Consider the following 26,440-nt stretch of genomic DNA (forward strand, 5'->3'; position numbering starts at 1 on the left):
AGACAATAGATTGTGTTCACCTTTAAGAATCCTTGCTAAGCTGAAGTTCCCTTCCCTAGCTCATGTCAGCCTATGAAAGCACAATGCTACCATACCTTGTTCAATTCAATGAGTGGAAAGAACTTGTCTGCTTGATCATTGAATGCAGTAGCTCTAATCTCACCCTGCAGGAAAACAGGAGAGCTGGTCAGAACTGAAATCTGGCATGAAGAAATACAAAAGGAAAAGAAATCTTTGCAATGTTAAGTGGCATCAGTTGTAGACAGTGTGGCCTGCCAGGCTAGCTCCAGGCATGGGAGAAACAAACAACATCCTCCTTGCATTTGTAGTTACAGCTAAAAATGACACACTCTACACCTGACCATCAAATCCCATCTCAGAAGTCTTGTTGCTACAGCTAGAGCTTCAGGACGAAGCGCTGAAGAATTACAGAGATCATAAAGACACCTCTGAAAAAGCATTTGTAAAAGTGGCATTAATTGCCATTGCATGGAACAGACAAACAAAAAGACATAAAAACCAAATAGATTCTCCCAGCTCTTCAAGTTAGCACACAGTATATTGGGATAGCTCCCACTCATCCATGATGTCAGCTCTTTAAGTAAGGATTAATAACAATGATAAGCTCACTGGATGTAAATATTGGGGTTTTTTTCCAAGAGAACATTTGAATACACAGTATGCAGAGAAAACAAATGGCTGATGACAAGGTGTTAGATTATTAACCTCACATTTTATACCCAACATCATCTAGCAGAATCTTGTTTGTTTGTTTTTTTCCTCTCCACGACAGAAGGCTATAATTTGATAAGAGGTCTGACAAACTGCAAGCTTAGTTAGATTAACCAGATTCCATTCCCCAAACAAACCACAGATGAAATCTCCTACTATTACAACCATTTGTACTACCATTTCCTCATGAAAATGAAAGCCTCTAACTTGCAGGCTCCTCTCACTCCTCATTTGCCAACGTGTGTCTGAGCAAGGATGAGACCTTGCTCTCCATCTACAGGAAGCCACCACAGACCTCGGTATTAGGTTGTCAGTTTCCATAAACAGCTATATTCTGAAGCTGCAAAAATCCAGTCACACACTATAGACTTTGATGAAGTAAAAAAAAAAAAAAAAAAAGAAAAGAAAAAGAAAAAAAGGCTAAAACCCAAAAAGGCAGAAGCAGCAATGTCATACATTTAAGACTTCATTCTGGCTAAAAAGTGGGTTGGTGCAGCTCAGCTTAATGAAGACAGGAATAACAAGCTTCAGTCGTAATAAAAAAACCGATTTCCTATAACACACTTTATTTCCTCTATTCTGTCTTTATGAAGGCTTCATCAGCATGTGGCATACATTATCTTTTTCCTCAGCAGATGATACTTACACTTTCATCAACCAGCTCTATGGAGAAGAGTTTCCCTTCACCCCGGGAGTTGCTCCACGTGCGGATTTGGCCTTTTTGGGTAACGCGAGCACAAATGGTCCACCTGAAATCGTGCAAGGAATCACTGCTCAGCCTGGGGGTTGGGGTTTTTGTTTTTGAAAAAGAGCTTGAAATGACAAACCTTTGGAACTGGAATGTCACTGCTTAAAAGCCAGGCTCTTCCCACTGTACCTCAGCAACTCTGCCTGCTTTTCTGCTGCTTTCTATTTTAATGGTCTAGACCATTAAAGGCAAAAAGTTGCCGAGAAAGCAACAAAGGCAGCCATAAAGCACCTCGTATGATAATAGCAGCAAACAATCCTTCTGCACAGAAGCAGACATTTCAAATCTTTTACTCTTCTAGGGTACCTTTCTCATACAGCAGTTTGCTTGGTCTGAAAAGCCAGGCTAGAACTCAAGAGCTCAATTACGGGATCCACACTTAACTTGGGTAATCAAATCAGTTTGCATAGCTTCAAAATGTCATTCACAAAATAATTACACCCTCATGCTCTTCAAGAGAACAGTAGCCAGAGTGGATAGCTAACTGAGCTGTTTTGTCAGGTACCAAAAGGAAGGCTGCTTTAGGGAAAAAAAAAGGGGGGAAAAAAGAAGCCAATTGATTTTCAACAAAAACAATAAGAACTCACCAAGCTGGGCAGGGTCCTTTCACCAAGACAGTGCAAAAGTGAATCTCAGATTCATAGAATGGTTAAGGTTGGAAGGGACCTTAAAGGTCATCTAGTTGAAACCACCATGCCATGGGCAGACACCTTCCACTCAATCAGGTTGCTCAAGGCTTCACCCAGTCTGGCCTTGAACACCTCCAGGGAGGGGGCATCCACAACCTCCCTGAGCAGCCTGTTCCAGTGTCTCACCACCCTCACTGCAAAGAATTTCTTCCTAATCTCCAGCCTGAATCTCCCTTCCTCATGCCTCAATCCATTTTCTCTCATCCCATCGCTACAAGCCCTTGTTAAAAAGTCCCCTTCCCATCTTTCTTGCAGTGGTGATGAAATCAAAAAGCCACAAAACCCCAAAATAAAACCTCAAATGAGAAACAACCCAAAACTCCTTCAGCTGTTTCTATGGAGACTTTTTGGGTTTGCTTCTTTCACTGGCTGGTTTTGGTTGTCATTGGTGGTTTTGTTTGTTTGAAGTTACCCAACAAAAGTTAAAAAGCACTCAAAGAATTCTTTGAAAGCAAAAAGCAGCTATATCCATGCCTGTGACAATGGCAAACCTTGAAAACTCACTTGGACTGGTATGGGTTCAAGCTGGCAATGGGCACTACTTTGGCCTGAGATCCTCCTGGTGTCTTCACAGTGCTGGGAGCACTGGGTTTAGCAAACTGGTTTGAGGGTGCATGGTACTTTGGAGCAGCAGGACCTTTCAAAACCACAACAAAGCACAGAGAATGTCAGCCTTGCAGACAGAAGTCAAGTTAAAACCACCTCATGGTGCAAGATCCAGCAGAACATTTCCCATTGAGCCATGGGGAGCTGCACAGAAGGCAAAAAGTTACACTTAATGCTGGGTTGGCACTTCAATTAATTCATGGTGCTAGGTGGGCACCACAGTGTGGCTAAAAGTTTGTTGAATCACTCCTGCTCTTGGTGACAAGTACTTTTCTAAGCTGCTAACTGCTGCAGAAGAGACACACTCAGACCTTTAGAGCACTTATGTTAAGTGGAGATGTGTCCAGAGTCAATCACTTGAACAGAGTCTAAACGGGAAACAACTAGTCAGCTCTGAAATAAGGCACATCAAGCTGCAGATCTACAGCACCTGGAGCAACAACTAAGGAATCATGGAATGGTTTGGGTTGGAAGAGACCTCAGAAGGTCATCCAGTCCAACTCCCTCTGCAGTAAGTGGGGGCATCCTCAACTACATCAGGTTGCCCGCAGCCCTGTCGAGCCTCACTTTGAGTATCTCCAGGGATGGGCCCCAAGCACCTTCCTAGGCAACCTGTTCCAGTGTTACAGCACCCTCATGGTGCAGAACTTCTTCCTAACACTCAATCTGTACCTACTGTTCTCTGGTTTGAAACCACTGCCCCTCATCCTATCACTACAGGCCCTTGTAAACAGCCTCTCTATTCTTCCTGTAGACCCTTCCAGGTACTGGAAGGTTGCTATTAGGTCTCCCTGGAGCCTTCTCCAGGCTGAACAATTCCAGCTCCCTCAGCCTATCTTCACAGCAGAGGTGCTCCAAGCACTGATCATTTTCATGGCCCATCTCTGAACCCACTCCATGAGGTCCATGTCCTGGTATCCCACAATCCAATACTGCCAATTCTAAGCTGAATCTTGTCCATGTATAAGCATGGACCTCTTACAATCAGCTTTTGGTACGGGAAGGAAGAGCTCTTGTTTCCTGCTGCAACAAGAAAGTGCCAAAAATTGAACTATTTTAATGTGCCTTAAATATAGAGATAAACAACACAGGGTAAAGCAGTACCAAGAACTGGGATTGACAATGTATTTCTCTTTTGCTTAAAATAAATCCACAGGCTGACATTTAAATTGACTCTTTTATTTGGTATCTCACTAGTCTTGATCAAAACCCCCTGTTTTTATAGATAAACTATCAAGTCATTTCAGTCCTGAACCACCTAAACATTTGCCCTCAATATCTCAGCATCAATAACACACCTGTTGGCCAGCCCCAGGCTGCAGCCTACTTGGGTGTCCACAAAGCACCGTTTCAAGAATACAAAACTGCAGCAGATTAGATGCTCACTTTACTCTGCTTTGCCAACATTGTTTCCTTTCTTTTTCTCCCTCCCCTGAGGAAGGAGAGGGGTGTGGGACACAATTTTCTCCCCCTTAAAAGACAAAAGGTATTGCTAAACCCATGTGTACAGCAGCCTCTGGAGAGAATTCACCTTGTCAAGCTACAGGTTAGTCTTTAGTGGAGTGGTTTCTTGTGCAAAACCATTTAGAAATGATTTTTTTTTTATTTTAAGCTGTAGTTTTGCACTGCCCAAGCAGAAACCAGAATTCCTGCCCAGAATTCCTCTTACCTGCTACTGACAAACTGCCATTTTGCTGCTGTGGTTTGCTGGGCGCTGGGTTTGCTGCCGGAGCTGAAGAACGCTGCTGCCCTTGTCCTGGTAAGCAAATGGAAAGAGACCACATAGTACAGTAGGGAGCACAGTAACCAAAACCACCCTTCAGCCTGTTAAAGCAATTAAGACTTGCATGAAAAAAAAATTACAACACATGCCAAAATTCAGGTGTTATAAGGCACAGCAGTAGCAAGCTATCTGCTGAACAATATTACCATGGAGGGAATCTCACTCAGATCTTTCCTCAAGCAACTGCTTTTTACTTTGAAAGAGTTCAGGGCTGACAGTTATTTAAAAGGACAGCACTTAAGTGATCTTGACAACTTCACAGCTTTTTATAGGCCTCTCTTGCTCTGACAGGTAGTTTCTGCTACTACCTAACAGTCAAGATAAAAACTCTTAGGAGAATTCCCTCCTGAAATTCAGGGAGGGCCAAAAAAACCCAATGGGTAAAGTCAGACCTGAAGTTAACACAAGGCAGAACAAACACCTGCTGTATTTTATTGCCAAAATATGAAGACATTTAATGTGGGGGTGATGGAGTCATCATTTCAGCATTCAGGAGGGTCCCTCTTGGGACACAGCAGTATATTGCTTAGGGAGCAAAGTCATGCCATAGGACATATTGTGCCTTTTTTTTATATATCTCATTTTTCTCTAGATTCCAGGGCTTTTCCTTGAAGAGAAATACTCAATTGGAAGACTAATCTACCATTCAAACATTTCAGTTCCTTCACAGAATAATTATCCTATCATATAATGCCTCCAGATGAGAAAATACCCCAACCTTTTCATCTTTCTGAACACACTGAATTACTGTTAAGCCATCAGTTTGTAGTTAGTCCTAGGCCTGGGCAGGCAAAGCCCCCAACCCTCCCAGCTTGGGATGTGAGGAAGAAGGTGGTGAGAGAAAGTGGAAAAGGTCAGACCAAGCCCATAATAATGAGGCACAAAAGCAGAGGGGTTCCTAGAAGACAAAGGCAATAAATGACGGCACAGAAGTAAGGTAAAAGAGCAGAACCAGCACAAGGAAACCCTGAGGAGTGTTGCCTGATGTTGTACAAGTCTACAAAGGTAAGCCTCTGGTTATTTTTAATCCAAAACAAGGTCCTTGCACAAACCCCAATCTGCTCCCCTAACTTGCCGCAGTAGAGTCACATCGGTGAACCGCTGACAGAAGTCTCCCTGGCAACAGAGTGACGTCAAACAGTGATGTGCATTTGCTGCAGGAGCCACTAGATGGAGATTTCATTCCCCCTCACTCAGCGGCCTCAGGTACTCAGAGGACCCGGTGCCCAACACCCCAAATTCACAGTATCACAATATCACAGTGTAACTAAGGTTGGAAGAGACCTCAAAGATCATCGAGTCCAACCTGTCACCGCAGACCTCATGACTAGACCATGGCACCAAGTGCCACGTCCAATCCCCTCTTGAACACCTCCAGGGATGGGGACTCCACCACCTCCCTGGGCAGCACATTCCAATGACAAACGACTCGCTCAGTGAAGAACCTTCTCCTCACCTCGAGCCTAAACTTCCCCTGGCACAGCTTGAGACTGTGTCCCCTTGTTCTGGTGCTGGTTGCCTGGGAGATGAGACCAACCCCTTCCTGGTTACAACCACCTTTCAGGTAGGGAGCAATGAGGTCACCCCTGAGCCTCCCCTTCTCCAGGCTAAACAATCCCAGCTCCCTCAGCCTCTCCTCACAGGGCTGTGCTCAAGGCCTCTCCCCAGCCTCATTACCCTTCTCTGGACACGTTCAAGTGTCTCAATGTCCTTCTTAAACTGAGGGGCCCAGAACTGGACACAGGACTCAAGGTGCGGCCTAACCAATGCAGAGTACAGGGGCACAATGACTTCCCTGCTCCTGCTGGCCACACTATTCCTAATGCAGGCCAGGATGCCATTGGCCTTCTTGGGCATTCTCAGAAAATGGGCAGGATTGGACAGACCTCAAGCCTGAGGTCACCCCTACCAAGGCAGCAGTAATAACAGACACCATCTAGGCAGTTTTCATTCATACCACTGATAAGTTTTCTTCTTATTGCATGCAGAGACTAATTTACATCAGCTGAGACACAATCATTCATTTGGTGGAAGAGGAGAAGCCAAAAAAAAACCAACCACCCAGAAAACACATTAAGAGGAAAATACATCTGCCCAGGGAAAGATTATTCAAGAACACTGTGAGGGTCAGAGTGCACTGCAACTGGATGCCCAGACAGGCTGTGGAGTCTCCTCTGGAGACTTTCAAGACCCATCTGGATGTGTTCCTGTGTGACCCGTGCTAGATTCTGTGGTCCTGCTCTGGCAGAGGGGTTGGACTTGATCTTCAAAGGTCCCTTCCAACCCCTAACATCCTATGATCAGGAATGTACACTTGAAATAGTTGAGGGACATCCTTGATACTTTGTTCCAATGTTTGGTTGGGCTTGGTTTTTTGTTGTTTGTTTTTTCACCCCCCTAGGACTTCATTTAAAAACCAACACCAAAAGCCAGAAGCCCACCACTTACATTAAAATCTTTTGTGTTCTATGAACCAGAAATTCAGGTTTTAATGGCTGCCTACCCATAGCCTGGTGTTTCTCAACAGATCAAGAACACAGCAACACATCTGTGCACATGTTCAAATGCAGAAGTATCTCTACAACCTTCTCACTTGTAGAGTCTAGGAACTCTTAAACTCTGACTTATGGTGGCTGGTGGCCTACAGGTCACTTAAGGTGCTCAGAAAATCAACTCCTCTGCCTGGTTTTCACTGTTAGCTTTTATTAGCAGATTAAAACACCACCACAACCCTATCATAATCTTGAAATACTCAATCACATTTCTGCTAAATATACTGAGTTAGACAAACCCAAGACCTTTGGCCAAAGCTCACCACAGACCCACTCTAATGTGGCAGCCATGTAACAGCAATTCTCTGCTTTTGATGTTACCAAGAGGTTTCACTTGAACTCAAGACAAAACTTTACTTTGAGGGTGCTGGAGCACTGGAGCAGGCTGCCCAGAGAGGCGGAGTCTCCTCCTCTGGAGGGTTTCAACACTCACCTGGAGGTGTTCCTTGCAACCTGCTCTAGGCAAACCTGCTTTAGCAGTGAGGTTGGATGAGATGATCTCCAGAGGTCCCTTCCAAGCCCTAACATCCTGTAAATCTGTGAGGTACTACCACAGATGTGTCCCAGAACTGAGCAGTAGCATGAGCAGAGGGTAAGAGGAGGGAAGGAAATGCACTTTGAAAGCATGCACAGCAAATTATGCTGGTGGGAATGGCAAGAAAGAGTTGAAGTCAATGTGGAGTTACACAAACATTTCCCCATTGAAAGATTAACAGCAGAAGTTAAACTTAAGTAGCAAGTAATTGTCATAGTAAGAAGAAAGTCCAGCATCAGAGTAATTTGAATGAGATTAATGACAGTAATAACATTACCATCCACTTTTCAACAAGAACTAACCCTCTCCATCTTAATTTTCAGTACTATTATGCTGCCTAAAAAAGTTTTTATGATATGTATTAAGAAGATTGTGTCTCCAGCTTCCTTGTTAGGCAGATTAACCACCTACTGCTCAAGTGTAAAGTGGCCAAAAGCCAGCTTCTCACTCCCTGGGTCCTACTGTGCTATTGCAGCCCAGGAAAGAATATTCCTTAATCCTAGATCTAGCAACTTCAGATCTGTATTTCAAGTAAGACCAAAAGGAAGACTAGAGATTCTTTTTCTTGAATACCTCAAATTTTTGCCACAAATTCCACAGAGTGCTCTTAGATACTCACTCTGCATTAGCTGAGCCTTCCTCAAAAGTACAACCTCTCAATACATACAGGAACTCAAAGAACCTGCAACTTGAAATACACCTCTGCTATTTTATTAAGGCCTGACTTAGCAGGTAGCCCTGCAGAGCAGGAAGGCTGGGTTAAGCACACTTGATCTAAGCTATCACCATCTTCTGCAAGGGAAACCTTATTTAGCATCAAACCAAAGGGTATGAAGGCTCCAGAACAACATCAGTGTTAAAATGAAACACAAATCACCCCCAATTTAGCGCTCCTTAACTACCTAGTGCAAAACCACACCTACCATGATCACAGACCTGTGACATCCCCAGAAGCATTTAGGCTCCAAAAAGTTCATTGTCAAGTAGTTTTGTGAGGCCAAATGGAGAACTTCAATCAAAGTCATGGCAATTTGGCCAATATTTATAGTCTTAAAGGTATATTTTCAGCTCAGTTCTGTAAAATATCACATTCCTGGTTGTTTCTAAGCAACAGTATGATAAATGAAAACCACTCTAGTTCACGAGCTCTTGTATCATAGAAGGGAAATGAGAGAAAGGCACAAAACAGTCTGCTCAAGAGCTATTCTGAAAACCTTGGTCTCTACAGCAACTGTGGGATTAAACCATAAAATCTGAGATGTCAACACATTTTTTAAACAGCAATTAGCTAAGTAACTATCAGAGGAACAAAAGATTCTTTAGGCTCATTTAACAAACGCCCCTCCAATTCCCTGGGAAAAAGGAAAGTTAATGAAGAAAGATGTCTTTGCCGTGGCAATGAAGTTTAATTTCGGCTTCGATTAGCAAGGCAGGTTTCTGAACCAGCAAGGGCACTGCACCTACCATCAGTGACTGTCCAAAATCTCCTGCTGAAAACTGCTACCACTATTGTGAAAACCAGAGAATGACAGAGTGGCTTAGGTTGGAAGGGGCCTTAGAGAACACCTACTCCAACCTCCCCCATCATAGGCAAGGATGCCTCTCAACTAGGCTCAGCTGCTCAAGGTCTCATCTCCAGCCTGGTCTTAAACACCCCAAAGGATGTGGCATCCATAACCTTCTTGGGCAGCCTATTCCAGAGTATTCCACTCTGGTAGAATAGAATAAACCAGGTTGGAAGAGACCTTCAAGACCATTGTGTCCAACCCATCATCCAACACCACCTAATCAGCTAAACCAAGCACCCTATCAAGTCTCCTCCTAAACACTTCCAATGATGGTGACTCCACCACCTCCCTGGGCAGCACATTCCAATGGGCAATCACTCTGTGTAGAATTTCTTCCTAACATCCAGTCAGAACCTCCCCTGGCACAGCTTGAGACTGTGTCCTCTTGTTCTGGTGCTGGCTGCCTGGGAGAAGAGACCAGCCCCTGCCCGTCTACAACCTCCCTTCAGCTAGTTGTAGACAGCAATAAGGTCTCCCCTGAGCCTCCTCTTCTCCAGGCTAAGCAACCCCAGCTCCCTCAGCCTCTCTTCACAGGGCTTGTGTTCCAAACCCCTCAATTTTGTTGCCCTTCTCTGGACACCTTCCAGCAAGTCAACCTCCTTCCTAAACTGAGGGGCCCTGAAGGCTTTCCTCTTAAGATCCAGCCTAAATCTACTCTCAGCTTAAAACCATTTCCTCTTGTCCTGTCACTAGACACCCTCATGAAAAGTCCCTCTCTAGCCTTCCTGTAGCATCCCTTCAGGTATTGGAAGGCAGCTATAAGGTCTCCCCAGAGTCTTCTCTGCTAGTAGGAAAGATCAAATAAGTAATTGTTCCAGAAGAGCTTTTTGCTACTAAATTTCAGCCATTATCTGTACACGTATTTTCTTCAAGTGCTTATAATCTTTTCTCTTTTTGAAGACCAGAGAAGAGAACATACCTTTGAACATACACTGGGGGGGGGGGGGTGGGCGGGTGGTTTGTAAATGAAAATATGTTATTAGTTCCAAAAATGTTTGCCTGAGAACTGTAAGCTCAGCACAAGAAAATGAAGCACACAGCTCCTTAGGCAGCATAACAAACCCAGAAGATTCACAGGGGGTCAGATCAGATTAAGGTCCACTCAGCACATCCTCATTTTTGAGATGACAGGGCAGGAAGAGGTGCTTAGGGAAGGCTGCATGCTGGCTGCATTCTCCTACCAGTCTCAACTGCTCTATGTACTTTGAGCAATTTAAGTTTTAGTGCTTCCTGAACCTAACATTCATGCAGGGGATGTATTGTTATGTTTAACAGCCTTTAATGGATTTCTCTTTCACGTCTAATTGCTTTTTGAACCCGTGCCAATTTCTGGCACCTACCTCATTTAACTATGCACTGTTTGGGGGTGCAGCACAGCCTGTGTTTTAAAACCACTACCAGAGAATGAGATCTAAAGAGCATCAAATGAGTGTAGAAAAGAGAGAGAGAGAGAGACTCATCATTCTTTATTCATCCCCTCCACGCCATCTTATACTTTCATAGATCATTATTACATCTTCCTCCTGCTGTTTTCTTTCCAGACAGGAGAAATTATCATCTATTTGATTACTCATTAGGAGAAGCCATAGAAAAAGCTTCTGCATGCTTACTGGAACTCTAGGTAGAGACCACTAACGTAATAAAGACCTGACAATGTTATCATGAGGTATGAATACTTGCCAGTATCATGTGGGGACTGAAGCCTCAGCTGTGGCGTAGCGCTTGTTAAAATATGAACACCTCATTTTGCTAGATAACCAGAAAGGATATTCAGGATCTGGACATGGCTGTTCCAGGCATAAGAAAGCTGAACATGTCTGACTGCTGCTTTTGAAGTGAAACACAGCTGAAAGGCTGCCATAACAGAGTCTGTTGAGAAAGGTTCTGGTTTACAGGAGACACTCACCTTCGTTGTATGGCACTGGATTGCCAATATTCCCACCAACCTGATCAGCAGTTTTTAGAACATCTAACTCCATCAGGATGACCACTCTCCTACAAACACAGAATAGACAGCAATCAAGACTCCCACTCCCTCTGCAAGTCTATCAGCTCTCAATATCCTTTGAGGCAGGTAAGAGACCCAACCATCAGGGGCTGATTCTTTGAACAGGGGATCTGGAAGGCAAAAATCTCCCGTGAGAGGCTTGAAGCAGTAACACATTTCCTTAATGAGAGCTGATGGCACACAAAAATGACAAAACAACATAGTCATTTAAAGGTAACGAAACCATGCAGATCTGAGATTATTTTCCTTGCCTTGAAAGAAAAGATATTCCCTCCACAGAAACAACGAATAACATGAACCTTTTATTTTCCTAGATACCTATGTAGCTTTTCTATAATCACTTCACTCAGATCCTCTCTCATTTTTCAGTATCTTGCCTCTCTTCCCTCAGATTTTCATATAAAGACCAGATTTCACAACACCTCATAAGCAATAAGGAAGCTTCACTGTTTGTTTTCCACAGCAGATCATTTGAAGTTAATTTTAATAAAGCTTTAGACAAATTGGTGCATTCCAACTGGAAGCCTTCAATCACTAAATCACTCTGCTAGCCATATCTGCACCCACTGCACTGTTTCTCTTTCTCCTACTGTTTGTGCTGTGTACTTTCCCTCCTACACTACAGTGATTGAATATTTCCAGATAATCCAAAGTATTTGGCCTATTCTTAGTCACAAAGGACTGAGCACCCACCAGTGCAACTGTCTTTCTGTAGAATGATACTGAAAGAAACTCACATACCTGCCATCCTTCAGGCTGTTGACAATGAATCTGTTAACCTGGCAAATACACTGAGCTGATAAGCGCTGCTGTTCCACCAGAGAGTTCAGTTGCGTGGCCAACATGAATGCTACGGAAACAGAAGTGAAGCACTGAAACAATTAACACATCCCAGCCTTAAAAAAAGGCCACTGTGGCTGGCCCACAACTTTTCCAACTCAGTCTAGTGTTGTATTAGACCTACAGCTTGCTCAGTCAACACACAGAAAACAATCTTAAGTGCTAACAAGTCACCAAAGCTGAACAAAAGCTAGATTGGATTAAATCCCTGAACTGCAGAGTGCAGTGATAGCTAGAATGAGCATAACCCAAAGAAGACAGAGAGAGTTAAAATTACCTTACAGTATGTATGGGTTTCTATGTTTTCATTATAGCCTACAATGAGCCAATCACTTAAATCTCCCAACAAAAAACTTCCAGAAGAGAATGATTTTGTCTAATTGTTAAAATGCAGTTGCACACTTCAGACTTTAGCTCAGTCTCCTGTATGCCACATTCCTCCTTCAATATTCATCACTTTGCACCTAGACACCAAAGAGGAAACTTAAGTGTGGAGGTACTAATGGTGCTAAAAATCTCACTGCAGCTTCTCATACTTACATGACAATGTGTTAACCCCATCACTCATCAACACTCTGTAACGTGGTGGCCCATTTCCTGTAGCAATAGCCCGTGTATTCTATGGGGAAATAGGAGATGAGTTCTGTTCAGAAACCCTTCAGAAACACAAATTGACAGCGTTACCAAAGATCTTATCCAGCCAGCTTTTTTCTTTTAAATGCTGATATTAGCAGCATAGTCCAAGCCATGTAAAATTAAGTGAAGCAGACACCAGCTTTGCTCAGCTCCTCTGCAGAGGAAACTTGGCCGCAGACAGAAGCCCGCAGGTTAATTAATGCACGCAGTCACTAACGGACTAGGACAAGAGGGTACTCACGATGACTTGCAGCACGGGCTTGATAACGTTCTCCCCCTGCATTATGGCCTGGAAGAAAGAAAAAGTGACGCTCAATAAAGTGCCACGACCTCACTCTGGAACGCTTCAAGACCCATAGTGAGGGAGGAACTGCCATGGAACGGCCAGAGACACGGGAACAGTCGTTACCGAGGGACCGAGCCAGTGCTCTCCCTGCCTCCCGGGGCCGGGCCCAGCTCCGGGCCTGCTCTCTCCTCTCGGGACTGGGCCAGATGTAGTGCCCGGCCCGCACGTCTCCGGGCCCAGGTCCGGCGCAGTCCTCACCCCACCACCACCGAACCGAGCCCAGCCCAGGCTCCCTTCCGCGTCGCAGGCCCCTCACCGCGATGGCCCCTTCGCTCAGCCGCACGCTCATGATGCCGTGACTCCCGCGCACTCCGCCACTGCCGCCAAATCCTCCCGCCGCCCAGAGCCCTGCCTCCTGCTTCCGGCGCGCCCTGACGTTGCTTCCGTCTGTGTTCCGGCTGACCATAGTGCCATGCTTTGATTGGTTGTCTGGGGCTGTACGGCGGAAGCGCTTTCAGGTGTGTTGTGCTGAGTGCCGCCATTGAGGCCTCTGTGATGGCGCTACCGGTGGAGGAGTGGCAGCTCTGCGCTGCCCGGCGCTGGGCCGCGCTGGAACCGGCGCTGCGGGAGCGGTTGGAGGTGGCATCACTGCACGACACCGTGCACCTGGGCTGCGGCCTCCTTCGGTAAGCAGTGGGCAGGGCGGACCGAGACGGAGCGGGGCGGATCGGGGCGTGGAGCTGACGCCCGTGTCCCGCAGGCCCGAGGTGGAGGCGGCGGTTCTGCGGCGGTTGTGCCGCCGGGCGCACACGGGCAAGGAGCCGGCGGCTGCCTGCTTTTACCGGGAGGAGGGAAACCGGCTGTTTGGCCGCCGCCATTACGGTGCTGCCGTGAGGCTCTACTCGCAGGTAGGTGAGGCGGAGGTAGTCCTGAGGCGGCTACTACGGCCCGGGGCTGCTGGCGAATGGCTCTTGGAGAGGGTCCCGGTGGGCCCAGTGAGAGTCCACTCCCGTGAGAGGATCTGCGACCCTCGCTGGAAGGGTCCTGTTGAGGGTCCGTCGCGGGGCCCCCTGAGGCAGCAGCTCTCTGGTCTCCGCAGGCCGCATCCCACGAGGTCCCCGGCAGCCCCGACCTGGCCATCTGCTTCGCCAACCGCTCCGCCGCCCTCTTCCACCTTGGGTGCTTTGAGGTAAGCAGCGATGGGGCAGTGGGACGCGCCGCAACCCGGCCTTCCCCACGCCCCCCCCCCCCATCTCCTGGGTGCCCTCGACCAAGTCTGCATAGACAGAGTGGGGCCTGAGGCCTCCTATGTAGCAAGAGACAGGGACTGGAGTAAGGAAGAGCCCAAGTACCTTCTGAGGTGCTTTGGCAAACCCTGCAGGGACAGGGTAGAACAAGAGGTTGTAGAGCAGATGTGCTTCCAAAGCTGTGCTAAAGCTTCCATCATTACTTAAACTTTCAGAAGGGTTCTTGTTTTCCTCCTTGTTCTATGTCTGAAGGCTTTGTTTGGCCAACAGGTTGGCACTGCGCATGGAATTTGCTTATTAAAATACCACAGAATGGCTTAGGTTGGGAGGGACCTTAGAGAGGATCTGCTCCAGCCTCCAGATCATCTGTATCTGAGATGGAATAAAAGAGCACAGCTCTCATATGGTTTTCAAGTGCGTTTAAGAGGTCTTGTCTTTGCTTCTAGGTGTGTTTGGAAGATATTGCCAGGGCTGAGAGCCATGGCTATCCAGACAGGCTGCTTCCCAAGGTCTTGCTGCGGAAAGTTGAATGTCTGCTGTGCCTGGGGAGGTTACAGGATGCAGGAGGCACGCTCAGTGTGGTGGAGAATAAAATTGCTGTGGATGGGAACATGGCAAGTTCTACACACCAGACACTGCTAAAGAAGTTAAATCAACTGAAGGATCAAATACATGGGAGAGAGAGCTGTCCAGAGCCTGCACGAGAAGCATATGATGACACTCAAAGGAAGTCAGAGGTCTGGGAAGAGAATGCCAGTATTTCAGGTGCATCTTCATCCTTGAGCTTGAATTTTGATAGAGAGAGAGGACGTCACTTGGTGGCTTCCCAGGACATCCTGCCTGGACAGAGGCTGTTGAAAGAGGAGGCCTTTGTCAGTGTGCTCTGCCCAGGGGAGAACTTTCATCTGCAGGACAGCAGTGAAACAGCATGGGATACCCAAGTCACCAATGCAAATCTTTATTGCCACTGCTGTCTAAGACAGCTCTTGGCCTCAGTGCCTTGCCGTGGGTGCAGTTATGCAAAGTACTGCAGCCAGAACTGTGCAGACCTGGCATGGGAGCAGTACCACAGGACAGAGTGCTCCCTGGGAGCACTGCTTCTCACATTAGGGGTCTTCTGCCATGTTGCCTTGAGGACTGTTCTACTGGCAGGATTTGCAGAGGTTAGCAGGCTGGTGGAATGGTCCCACGATGGTGACAAAGACCTCCAGAACCCCGAGACAAGATGCAGAATTCTTGTTGAGGCACCAGATACAAGAACTGGTTCCAGAGGTATCCCTGGTTGTGATGATGATGGTCAGTACCAGAGTTCTTACCAAGCTGTGTTCAACCTTTTGCCACACACTGAGAAGCACAGCCCTGAACACAAGTTCCTTTGCTTGCTCAGTGTAGTAGCTATATGCAAACAACTGCAAGAAGCTGGCCTAGAGGCTGCTGTTTTGAATCAGAGATCATCTGAGAAGGGCTCCAAACCAAACACATGTGAACAAACATTGGGTGAATTGTCCCCAGGGCTGAAGACTTTGGCAGAAGCAATGCTGAGGCATGTGTTGCAGCTGCAGTGTAATGCACAAGCCATCACTGTAATGCAGGAGTCGGGTAAGAATAAAACCTTTAAGCCTTCTCTGTTGTTCTTGCTCATCTAGCTTATGTGAGGAGCTTGATTTATCAGTTGTACCAAAGCTCCCATTCCAGATGGGAATAACTTGCTTAAAATTAAATGGCATGTCCCCTGCTGGTCTGTTCTTTGGTGCACATCTAGAGGCTATTTAGCTCTTTTTTTTTCCAATTGTAGCAATTTACCAGAAAACTTCTGCTCTCTGCAATTGGTCACAGTGCTTCCTGCATAAGTTGTGTGGGTTTCCTGAGCATTCATTCTCAACCTGATTGCTTTTCCTCTGTGTTTAGGGTCTGGAGATGGTGCTGTTGTCAATAAGAAGCCTGTGCGCCTGGCCACAGCCTTCTTTCCTGTCCTCAGCCTTCTGAACCATTCATGCTGTCCCAATACCAGTGTGTCATTTAGTGGGACAGCTGCCACTGTCAGGGCATCACAGTCCATCCCAAGTGGCCAAGAGATTTTCCATTGCTATGGTGAGTATTAACTCCCCATTTGTCTCAAGGCACAGCCATCCTTTCCTCTCTAGTTGGCATGTTCTGAGTACCATTAATGTCATAACTCCCAGGATAGCAGTGCTTGAGTCTTTGTTTATGTCTGAGCATTAATCAAAGATAGCAGTGCAAGATTTTACCTCCTGAGCCCACTGTTACATTTTCAGTCTCCAGCTGCATCCTCTCTAAAAGAGTAGAATAGAATAGAATAGAATTAACAGAATACAATTAACCAGGTTGGAAAAGACCTTTGAGATCATCGAGTCCAACCTCTAAGTCTCAAATTAGAACAAAGATAGATTGAGTCTGATGCTAAGAACTTTACTTGCTTAGAGATTTCTACCTTTGCCATCCCTTTGCAGGACCTCACCAATGTAGGATGAGAGTTGCTAAGAGACAGCAGCTTCTCAGTCAGTATTTCTTTGAGTGTCGCTGTCAGGCCTGCCTCGATGAGTTAAAGGCTGATGTCGAGAGTGTGGTGTCCACAAGAAACTCATTCTGCTGTCCTAGCTGCCAGGCTCCAATGCAGGTAGTTCTGTTGTTGTAACTGTTTTACTCACTGAGATGTGTAGAACTTGGGTCTCTGGGAAAGCCAAGAGTTTAAGACCTCAATCTGTGATCTCTGCTCAGCAGGCAAAAAGGCCTCATAGAGTCAATGCAGTGTCTCACTGTTCTTAGCAGCTTTTTTGTGGTGTTCTTATAGATCAGTCTTCCAGCATTGTAGGGAAATTAGTGCCTTTAACAGCAAGTTAAAATCCTTTGAACTCAGTGAAGGAACTCCAGAATATCATGGCCTTGAACTGAGAGAGATATTTAGGACAGAAAGTGGAGGCCTGGAGTCTAGAACAGAACAGGCGCATAGAGGGGTGTGTGGAGAGAGACACACTGCAGCTCACAGGCTGTAAGGGAAAACAGTGTGTAGTGTAGGTGAGGTAGGGAGAAGTCATCACAGTATTTTGTATGCTTATGTTAGTTGTGCCCTTGCTTTGGCCTAATCCATAGCTCACAGTCAGAGCCATTCCTGGAAGTTTCTCATGAAATGGAATGACCTAATGGCAATGTACAGGCAAGTCAATGTGGTTAATGGATGCAATTGAGAAACAATTTAGCCCTTCTATAGCACAATGCAGAGATAACAGAGATGGAAAGTAAGCTCTGAGTTGAATGTGAGCCCTAATGATCACAGGGATGATTTCCACAGGGGGAAGATACACTTTGTTGCTCAGAGGAAGCTTGTGCAACCTCAGTGAGCAGAGAGAGCCTGGCACGCCGTTTAGGGGCCCTTCAGCAGCAAATCAACGCAGCATTAGAACTGCTAAGAGGCAGGAAGGCTGGTAAGGCTCAGCTTTCTGCTTTTAAGGTCACAGCTAATGAATACACATCGGGAACTGTAGTTCTAGCCATGAGATGGCACTGTTGCTTATGCAGTTGGGGTCTTCTGGCATGCAGCCTGCTGTCTCTGGGGACTTGAGCATTAGGGGTTTTATACCCCTGATCCGGGTGTTAATCTTAAGTCACACATGTTGCATGGTAACTAAAAGAGCTCAGGGTAACATGGGAGTTATGTATTCCCAGGGCTTGCTTTCTGAAGTGAGTTGGGCCAGCACTGCATTAGAATAACACAGAATATACAGAATTAACCAGGTTGGAAAAGACCTTTGAGATCATCAAGTCCATCACCCAACACCATCTAATCAGCTAAACCCTGGCACGAAGTGCCTCATCCAGTCTCTTTTTGAACACTTCCCAGTGATGACTCCACCACCTTCTTGGGCAGCCCATTCCAATGGCCAAGCAGGGTTGCAGATCAAGTCAGTGCTGAGTTCTAACCAAATCCAAATCTAGCTGTGTAAGATGCAAAGATGAGATTGGACTGACTTTATTTCATGGGTCAGGGAAAGCTGGAGGCTGGCCAGTAGGATGAATTTTATTCCCTGTTTTTGTTACAGATCAGGCTATCAAAATGCTCCTGAAGTGTCAGCTGGATGCTAGAAACTTCTTGTCTCCAGAGCATTTGCTGATGGGAGAGATGGAGGATCATCTGGCACAAGTCTATGCTACTCTTGGTATGGCATTGTCTTCTCATTAGCTTTAGTTGTCTGAACTTGAATTGAACATGCCTGCCCTTTCTCGGACCAGCCCCTTCAGTTTTGCCCTGCTGCAGTTCTCTAGTTTTGACAGCAGGGCTCTCACAAAGACTGCTTCAGCCAAAAGTGCCTTCCCTGCAGCCAGTGAATAATAATGTGAGCTCATGTTCTTCTAGATTTCCTGTCCTGGTGCTAAGGTCAGCAGCCTCCCGAGAATGCTGCAGACATAGCTCATCACATTATGCAAAATGTTATGAGAGGCTCTGGGTGGCAGTAGCTCTACAAAGTATTTATTCATTACTCATTTTTGTTTGTTTGTTGGGGGGTTTTTTGTTTGTTGTTTTGTTTTGTTTTCATTAGGGAAGTGGCAGGAAGCAGCCAGACACCTGGAGAAGAGTATTAAGATTGTGGAAATGCATCACGGGCCATCAAGCGTGGAAATAGGTCATGAACTGTTCAAGCTGGCACAAGTTCTCTTCAATGGGTAAATCTGCTTTCATTCTCTGTCCCTCCCCTGCACCACTCTGGGGTGTCTGACACAGTATCATGGCAGGTGGTCCTTAGCACCTTGCAGGCTCAGCCTGGCACAGGTGCAGAAGTTGGCCATTCCTCAAGTGTTAAGTTCATTAACCCCACTGGGCTTAGACCTCGTGACTCTCTTTGGACCTATTTCTCTGCTTTGTGCCTGTCCTTTTCTTTTCCTTGGTTCCATTTATTCCCTGTCCTATTGTTTTCTTTTGACAGCTCATCACCCTTGGTGTTTATACCTCAGCTCTATCATGCTGCTGAATTCTTTTTAAAAGAGGAAATGAAGTCCTTTTGCTCTGTTTTGGCCTTCTTTTGATAAGCAGATTCCCTATCTAAACACCTCGCAACACCTCTCTGTAACTGAATTGATTTTAGTAGGAGCTGCAGTGAGGAAGTGGTGGGTACCTGTGCTCAAAAATAATGTTTTAAGATTTGTCCTCCTTTTCCATTTTTTCTCCCCATCCTCCCTTTGCAGCTGAAGCTCCCACTGTTTGCCTGCTGCTTGAAGGCAGAGGAGGATAGGATCTGTACACAGCTTTAGGTTTTGTGTTGAGGAGGGGGAACCTTGTGTAAGTCAAGGAACTGAATTAAGGATTTTGTATATTCTGTTCTCATTCTCTTCCAATTTCAGATTTGCAGTTTCTGAAGCTCTGAGCACGATTCAAAGAGCAGAGGAAATTTTGGCAGTGCACTGTGGTCCTCAGAGTGCTCAGATCCAGGAACTACAAGAGATGAAGTCTTGTCTGTCAGACCTTCCCAGAAGCATCCTTCAGAGGATTTAATTTCCCTGTCAAAGGAAGCTGCAGTGTGATCTTTCATCAAAGCTAAGTTTCATGTGGTAAGGTAGTTGTGTGTAAGTAAGCTGGAAAATCATGTGTAACAACAGCTTGAAGCTGAAACCTGAAGTGCCCTTCAGTGAGACTGCTGCAAATAAAATGACCAATTCTGACATGTGGGGTCTGTGTGTGTGGTATGCTGGGAATAGATGCTGTGCTATAATTTCTGCCTGTGGGTTTGAAGCAAATGTTTGAGGTGTTTCTGTGTTTCTAGAGATGTGAACCTCCCATGTGTGGTTTGAATGTGCAGTCACCCACACCATGCTACCTTTAATTTCTAATGCTGTGAAGCGCCTTTCTTCTTGCCAGTTTGAAACAGAAGTGGTTGGAATGGGTGAGGCAGCAGGCTGGAAAGTGCAGACTTGCCAGCTTGTAAGAGGGGACACTGCAGAACTTGAAGGGCTAGCAGCACAGACCTCTCAGTGAGGAGGGATCCAGTATAAAGAACTGGATAAGGGAAACTGCAGGTGGTACTTGCATATAGGACACAGAACTGCATTGTGGCTCATCTGGGGAAAATGGGAATGTGAAGGCATGTGACACAGGCAGACAATCCTTCAAAGGAGAATACTGGGGCTTGCTGAGATTAACAGCAAAAGCTCTTTTATTGCAGCATGAAGGCATAAGATTTGCAAGTTGTGTCTTTGTGCAGCAGAGCAGGGAGCCAGTAGCCCTCCCAATACCGCCCGTTCCATTTGAGCCCTACCATTGCAGACTATTGTGAGGGGATCTAAATGTTCCTGGGATCCAGAACCTTGCCAATGAAGAGGAGGGTTCCAGTGGTGTCATCTCTCAGTACAAAAAGGAAAGGTCTGTCCACGTGATACTCTATGGGGAAGGTCAGGCGAGCAGCATTCACCTCAGGATTTGGGGTGGATCTTTCCCCATCTTCACTAAGCTCCAGAACTGCCTTGTGTTGCACGTGAGATAGCTTAACAGGTTTGGCAGAAATCTTGGTAAAATCAGGTGATGTGAAAAGTGATTGGAGCCCTGGAGGAAAGAAAGAAAGAAAATTCCATTACTGAAAGCAGAGAGGTTGCCAGTCAGGGAGCAGTACTGCTAATGCTGTGGTCCAGGAGGGCACATAGCTGCTCTGCTAGAGTTTTATTTTGAGGTAAGAGGGAGAAGCAGCTTACATCTGTTTGTGCTGAGCTTCTCCCTCAGTCTCAGAAGCCTTCTATGAGCTTGGTGGAAAGATGTGGTAAAAAATTGAGGAGTCCTGGACCAAGGTGATTTAGTTGCTGGGGAGATGTCTACAGACTGACAGCAGGACCTAGCTAATACCCCACCAGCTTCATAGTCTTCTGAGAGCAGGAAGCAACTTGCCCACTGCTTTGAGCCCTGGCAGTCTGGAGAGGGTGTGTGGTGTACATACTTGTCTCCTTTAGTGTGCTGCCAAGTGCCTCTTCGTAGTTCAGCTTTAGTTTGGGCAAGCTGAGCACAGCATGGACAGTCTTCAGCTCCTTGTCTACATCATGGACAAACTCTGAAGTAAGGCTTTCCTCAATCAGAGTCATATTCTGAGTCACCTTCGTAGGCACGAAGAACATGGCACTGATCCCCTCTGTCAGTGGCAGCTGGGCAATCTGGAAGGCCAGTTACAAGTGAGCAAGGGTCACAGCAATAATAAGTAATTTTACCCATCCCATAATAGGCACAGGCCTGAGCCCCAACTGCCTGGTCAGCCTTTCTAGTTAACACTTGGTCTTCTTCCCTGTTTGCTTTTATCAGATATGCCTCCTGACACCTCTGGTGGTCAGCTGCTCATGGAACCATGCTGCACTCTTTTGCTCTTACATGGCAAGACCTCACTGTCACCTGTTGAACTGCAGCATTGCTTTGGGGGAATTCTCAGCTGGAACACCTCTGAGCTCCTGCAGGGAAAGATTTGTGGAAAGAGGTAGAGATGGAAAAGTTTGGACAAGTGTGACCTGCCCTTCCTGCCCAGCTCTGGGTCAGGCAATAGAGGGACCTGTGGATTACTTAAATTGTGGACTGCTTGTCACAGCCAGTGTAGAATTGGGATATTCTAAGGATACATTGCCTTTCAAAACAGGGATTGCAAAACTAGGGAGAAGCAGGGTTTCACAGGTAGGTGTAGCTGAGCCTGTTCCTCAGCAGGTTTAGGAGATCTTGTGCAATACTTGCTCTCTGACCTTGCAGTTGAGTTCTGAGTCAAAACCAAATCGCAGTATGGCTTTGGGGTCTGACATCATGGGCACCTTCACAGTTCTGTCCTCATCCAGGTGGAAGTCTTTCAGGGCAGTCTGCTTGGTGTCAAATTTAGTTTTCCATGTCCCTGTTTTTTCAAAGATAAAATGGAGGAATTTGTGGAGAAGCAGCATAGGAAGCCAGGCTTGTGTCTGTGGCTAAGTATGTATTGCTCTTGTGTACACAGCATTTGTGCTTTAAGAGTTGAAGCATAAATGATTGATGATAGAGATGGCAATAGGCTGATTTGAGCTACTGGTTTACTGCCACTCTTTGGCCCCTCCTTTTCATCTGAGAATTGGCTAGATGGGAAATAAAAAATGAAGCCAGTATATGGGTGGAGTAGCTATTGGGAAGTTGATGTCTACTTATGTAATTGCAAAACTATTCTAAAGGGTAACAATTGTGTCAATGCATATAAAGTGCTGCTCTCCCCACCCTTTATTTTGCTCCTTGTCTCAAAGCAAGCATTCTCCAGCATGTTCTAGAACAGTTCCCTAGCATCTCCCCTCCATTCCCTCTATGGTGGTAAAAAAGCTGTGCCTTTGCTAAATTGCAATATTCTGTCTCTTGCCACGGAGCTTTGTGAGCTTAAACTTCCTTCTCTGGTCTCTTGCTGCAAACAGATCAAGATTCAGCTTCCCAAGAGTAACAGTTCCTCCTTTGAGGACTATCTCTGTCCAGGTAGCATGTGTTTTTATTTTAGTAAACACTCAAACACTTTGTTCTTACACTCTCTCTGTCTGGCAGAGCCTTCCCTCACATCTCTTCTAACACATGCTTAATAGACCCTCTCCGTAACAACAAAGTACACAACATTCTTACCCTTGAAGTAAGCAGCCCCAGCAAGGAGAATACTGACATCTGTGGGCATGTCCTTCATGAACCTCATAATCCTTCCCTTTGTCTGCTGTCTGACCCAGCTGTTGATTTCTTGGAGGTCTAGCTGGCTGTTGCCACTGAGCACCCTCAGACGCATCTTGTAGGACTTCTCCAGCAGGCTGTGAAAACCAGGCTTCACCCTCAGTCCTGGGGAATGAAAACATTGATACTGCAGCTAGCTCCCTTATCAAAACAATCTGAAGGCAGCAGATTGCAATCCAAAGCCCAGCAGCAGTTCTTTCATAAAACATCTGTGGCTGTGTGTATACAGAAACCTGCTTTGAAGAAGAGTGACTGACTTGGAGGAAACTGTTCCAAATCCTATAGCTACCCATGCTGGAGTATGGGAGAGCTCTTCTGAAACTCTTCTGATAAGAACAGAAGGCTTAGACACAGCTATTCCTACATCAGTCTTTCTTCTTCCTCCAGCTTGCTTTATGAGTACAGCTTACTCAACCTATTGGATTCTTGGAACCAGCAGGTTCCAAAAGATAGCTCTTGGCTTTCTCAGCAGATGTTTATTGCATGCCAAAAGCAGACATTTCAAATAGTTCAAATAGAGGAATATGGCTGAATGCTATCCCAAATAGAAAATGTGATTTGTGGTTCCTGGAAGTTAGCAACACCTGCCAGAAAACCTGGGGTGAAGGCGAAATTCTCAGCAAGGTTCTTCTGGACCTTTTGCCTGTTAGCTGCTCAGTCAGCAGAGTCTTTGTGTGCATAAATCTGGCCTTTTATTTATGGGCACAGAAACTTTCCAGGCTTCTTCTGGAGCAGCAGCAGCATTCCACTGCACTGTCTGTGTTGTGGCTCAACCCTCTGTCAGCGCTTAAGCTGTTGGTGTGGTGTCACTCAGTGTGTTCTACCTGCTGCTAGTTACTGAGGTAAAATTTGGCAGAGGGGAGGGACATTTACTTTTCTCCAGGATGATACGGGAGGCACTTTTCATGCTCTTCTCTGGTCCAGTCACACTGCTCAGGAGGTCCTTGTAAGTGCTGTGGACCTCAGCTTTGTTAAGCAGGTCATAGAAGAGAGCGCGAGAAATGACATCGTCTGTTCGTTCCCCAGCCCCTGCCAACAAGAAGGACACAGTGTGAGGGAGGGGCTGTCACACCAAACTCTGTGTGAGGAAAAGGGGGGGAAAGAGGCAAGAACTCACCAAGTGAGAGACCAGAAAGTGCAGTAGCCAGGCTGAATGGAGACAGCAGCACGTTGGCAGTGGCTGTCCGGCTTGACTGCTGCCGGTACAGGTCATAGCCAAAGTTGGACACTGCTGCTGCCAGCTTGTTTACAGGGGTCTTATAGAAGGGATCCTCCTCTTCCACCTCACCAGCCTGGCCTCCATCAGCAGTGGCAGAGTTCTGGCAGGTACAGGGAGCACTTTGGTTAGACTCACAGTTGACAAGGGCAGGTAGAGTTGTGACAAACACTTCAAAGTTAAGCTAATCGACAGACACTCTCCTAGGATCTACAGAAATACTGGCTTCAGCTTACACACAGAGAGGGTAGGAACAGTTAAATTCCTTTAAGGTGTGCCAGTAAAGCCAAAGGCAGCACTCAGATTGGAACCCACTGTTTCTCCTTCACAGTCATCCCCTGATGTAACTGGTGTGGTTTTATCTAGGTAAAGTAGGAGTTAGTCTTATTATGTTGCTAAATAAAATCCTAGTAACTTAGGAGGGTAGTGCTTAATCCTTCTGTAAGATTCTCTAAAATTAAATTACCTGCTCCAAGTACCTCCCTCACTCTCTGCATGTTGTCTCCTACTCACCTGCTCAGCAGCCGAGTTCTGGGATCTGCTTGGGACACTTAAGAGACCCAGGAAAAGGAGAATCACTGGAACCTGCATGCCTGAAGCTACAGAGCAAGAACATGACAAAAGCACTTTGAGCAACAGAGCAAATACATCTCTACCACTGCTATTGACTCTCCCTGGTTGTGACAGGAACTGCAGTAACACATGCTGCTGCTTGTCCTGCCTGGTTGTGAAACACACACCTGATCGTAGCTGGGTTTTCTTCTCTAGTTTGAAGTATTCATCCAGCCTGACCCCAGTGGCTTCAAAACTGGGCAGCCACACACATGCCTGGGTGTGCCTGAGCACAAAAGCAGATGTGTGTGGCCCAAACCACGCTGATGCTGGCAGTTACTGAGTGCCAAGGTCAAGAGAGGCACTAATTAGTACCTTCTGAGTTGTAGGTTTTAAGAAGTTCAATATTTTGTTTATAAAAGGTAGCAAATCCATACTGATGAATAGGTCAGAAGACAAAAGTGACTGTGTGTTGCTCTGCTATACAAGTTACCTGCCTCAAGCAGTAGTTTCTCATATTCCTTGTGCCTGCATGTACCTGGAAGGCTGCATAGCCCATATGTGTCCTTTGGGTCTTTTTTGCAGTTTGATGAAGTGAGAGTGGAACTTTCTTGAAAGGGGCAAGGAGTAAATACCTAACACTGAGCTAGATCTAAAGAGGTGGAAGACAGAGCTTGGTTTATCCAATCTCTTTGAGGGAGGTGGGAGAGAAGTACCAAACTCCCCAAAGCTGTTCTTGGTGGACTTCACTTTGAATCCCTCCAGCACTGGCAGATGTGGCCCTTCCAGACAGCTCTGTCTGGTCCAAAGGGCAGCAAGTAACAGAGGGTTTCACTGTGGGTAAACCAGAGCTACTGCACCAGTGTCATGCCCCCAAGAGCAGACGCCACTGAGGCTGCTCTGAAGCAATGTTTATATAGATTCCCAGAAATTAAAGGAAGAGGGTTGTATTTAACTAACCCCTGTGAAGTAGGGGGAAACATGTGTTTCAGATTAACTTCAGCTCTAAAGAAAACATGCCTGCTGGTAGAAATACAACTTAGCCACACAGCTACAGCAGCCCCGCTTCAGGACCCGGTGTTCAGGCAGAGGTTTTGCTTCAGCGAGAGGCAGTTCCCTCTTCCCCTTCCCTCTTCTTCTAGAGGTTGTTCTGCCTTGGAGAACAAGGTGTCACAGTGGAGGCTTTAAGTTTTCAACTATGTTTAGGCAGTGTAACACAGAAGTGGTACCCTCCTTCCCTGTGCACTTGGATCCTGTGACCTGCTGCTATCCTAGCTATTGAGTAGATGAGGTATTCTGGTGCAGAAGATGGGAATCAAGAGGATTTAGTATACTGGAACAAAGCAATGCAGTTTCCAACACCCAGTGATGTTGGGATTGCTCGTATCATTGCAGAGTTTTACAGTGAACAGGCACCATGCTGAAAGAGAGATGGCAGAAGCCCTGTGTGAGTTGAAGTGTAAACAGTTAGTGAGGGCTTTGTGGGGATGCTTGCACCAAGCAGAACTCTTGCATGCTGAGCTGAAGAGGTTTGGCCCCATCTAGTTTAGAGATGAAGGTTTTCCATGGAGCATAACCTTTTCTCTGGAAAAAAAAAAATAGTAAAAAATAAGTAAGTCTCAACACAACCTCTGCCTCCAACTCCACCAAGCTCCTGGGAGCAGGAGAGAGGAGATTGTTTTTGCAGAGCTGTATTGTTTTTGCCAGTACTGTCACCAGCTTCATATTTCTCACACTTTGCCAAAAA

General features: G+C 46.1%; 3 protein-coding genes across 3 annotated transcripts in view; 1 reads left to right on the top strand and 2 right to left on the bottom strand.

Moving 5' to 3' along the window:
* RPA1 (replication protein A1) overlaps nucleotides 1–13,409 on the bottom strand; it is a 29,280-nt gene extending 15,871 nt beyond the window's left edge. Inside the window, exons 1-9 of the mRNA XM_054166163.1 lie at nucleotides 13,300–13,409; nucleotides 12,939–12,986; nucleotides 12,602–12,680; nucleotides 11,963–12,071; nucleotides 11,120–11,208; nucleotides 4,445–4,531; nucleotides 2,674–2,806; nucleotides 1,379–1,481; nucleotides 96–164 (exon numbers count right to left, since the gene is read on the bottom strand). Of these exons, the coding sequence (XP_054022138.1) occupies nucleotides 96–164; nucleotides 1,379–1,481; nucleotides 2,674–2,806; nucleotides 4,445–4,531; nucleotides 11,120–11,208; nucleotides 11,963–12,071; nucleotides 12,602–12,680; nucleotides 12,939–12,986; nucleotides 13,300–13,332 (750 nt within the window). The 5' untranslated portion in view covers nucleotides 13,333–13,409. The remainder of the gene's footprint in view (nucleotides 1–95; nucleotides 165–1,378; nucleotides 1,482–2,673; nucleotides 2,807–4,444; nucleotides 4,532–11,119; nucleotides 11,209–11,962; nucleotides 12,072–12,601; nucleotides 12,681–12,938; nucleotides 12,987–13,299) is intronic.
* A 105-nt stretch (nucleotides 13,410–13,514) lies between these two features.
* SMYD4 (SET and MYND domain containing 4) lies at nucleotides 13,515–19,891 on the top strand. The gene is made up of 10 exons (XM_054166912.1): nucleotides 13,515–13,669; nucleotides 13,744–13,891; nucleotides 14,083–14,172; nucleotides 14,677–15,829; nucleotides 16,139–16,321; nucleotides 16,702–16,871; nucleotides 17,541–17,673; nucleotides 18,289–18,405; nucleotides 18,787–18,910; nucleotides 19,586–19,891. The coding sequence occupies exons 1-10, from the start codon at nucleotides 13,539–13,541 to the stop codon at nucleotides 19,734–19,736; spliced, it is 2,400 nt and encodes a 799-aa protein (XP_054022887.1). The 5' UTR covers nucleotides 13,515–13,538; the 3' UTR covers nucleotides 19,737–19,891.
* A 480-nt stretch (nucleotides 19,892–20,371) lies between these two features.
* Nucleotides 20,372–25,865, bottom strand: SERPINF1 (serpin family F member 1). Its single transcript, XM_054166914.1, has 8 exons — nucleotides 25,714–25,865; nucleotides 24,655–24,740; nucleotides 24,043–24,244; nucleotides 23,799–23,954; nucleotides 22,827–23,030; nucleotides 21,947–22,089; nucleotides 21,166–21,376; nucleotides 20,372–20,780 (listed from the first exon to the last, which is right to left on the bottom strand). The coding sequence occupies exons 2-8, from the start codon at nucleotides 24,730–24,732 to the stop codon at nucleotides 20,521–20,523; spliced, it is 1,254 nt and encodes a 417-aa protein (XP_054022889.1). The 5' UTR covers nucleotides 24,733–24,740; nucleotides 25,714–25,865; the 3' UTR covers nucleotides 20,372–20,520.
* Nucleotides 25,866–26,440: the final 575 nt, after the last annotated feature.

This window comes from Dryobates pubescens, chromosome 13, assembly GCF_014839835.1.
Source record: "Dryobates pubescens isolate bDryPub1 chromosome 13, bDryPub1.pri, whole genome shotgun sequence".
In the NCBI taxonomy this organism is placed as follows: Eukaryota; Metazoa; Chordata; class Aves; order Piciformes; family Picidae; genus Dryobates; species Dryobates pubescens.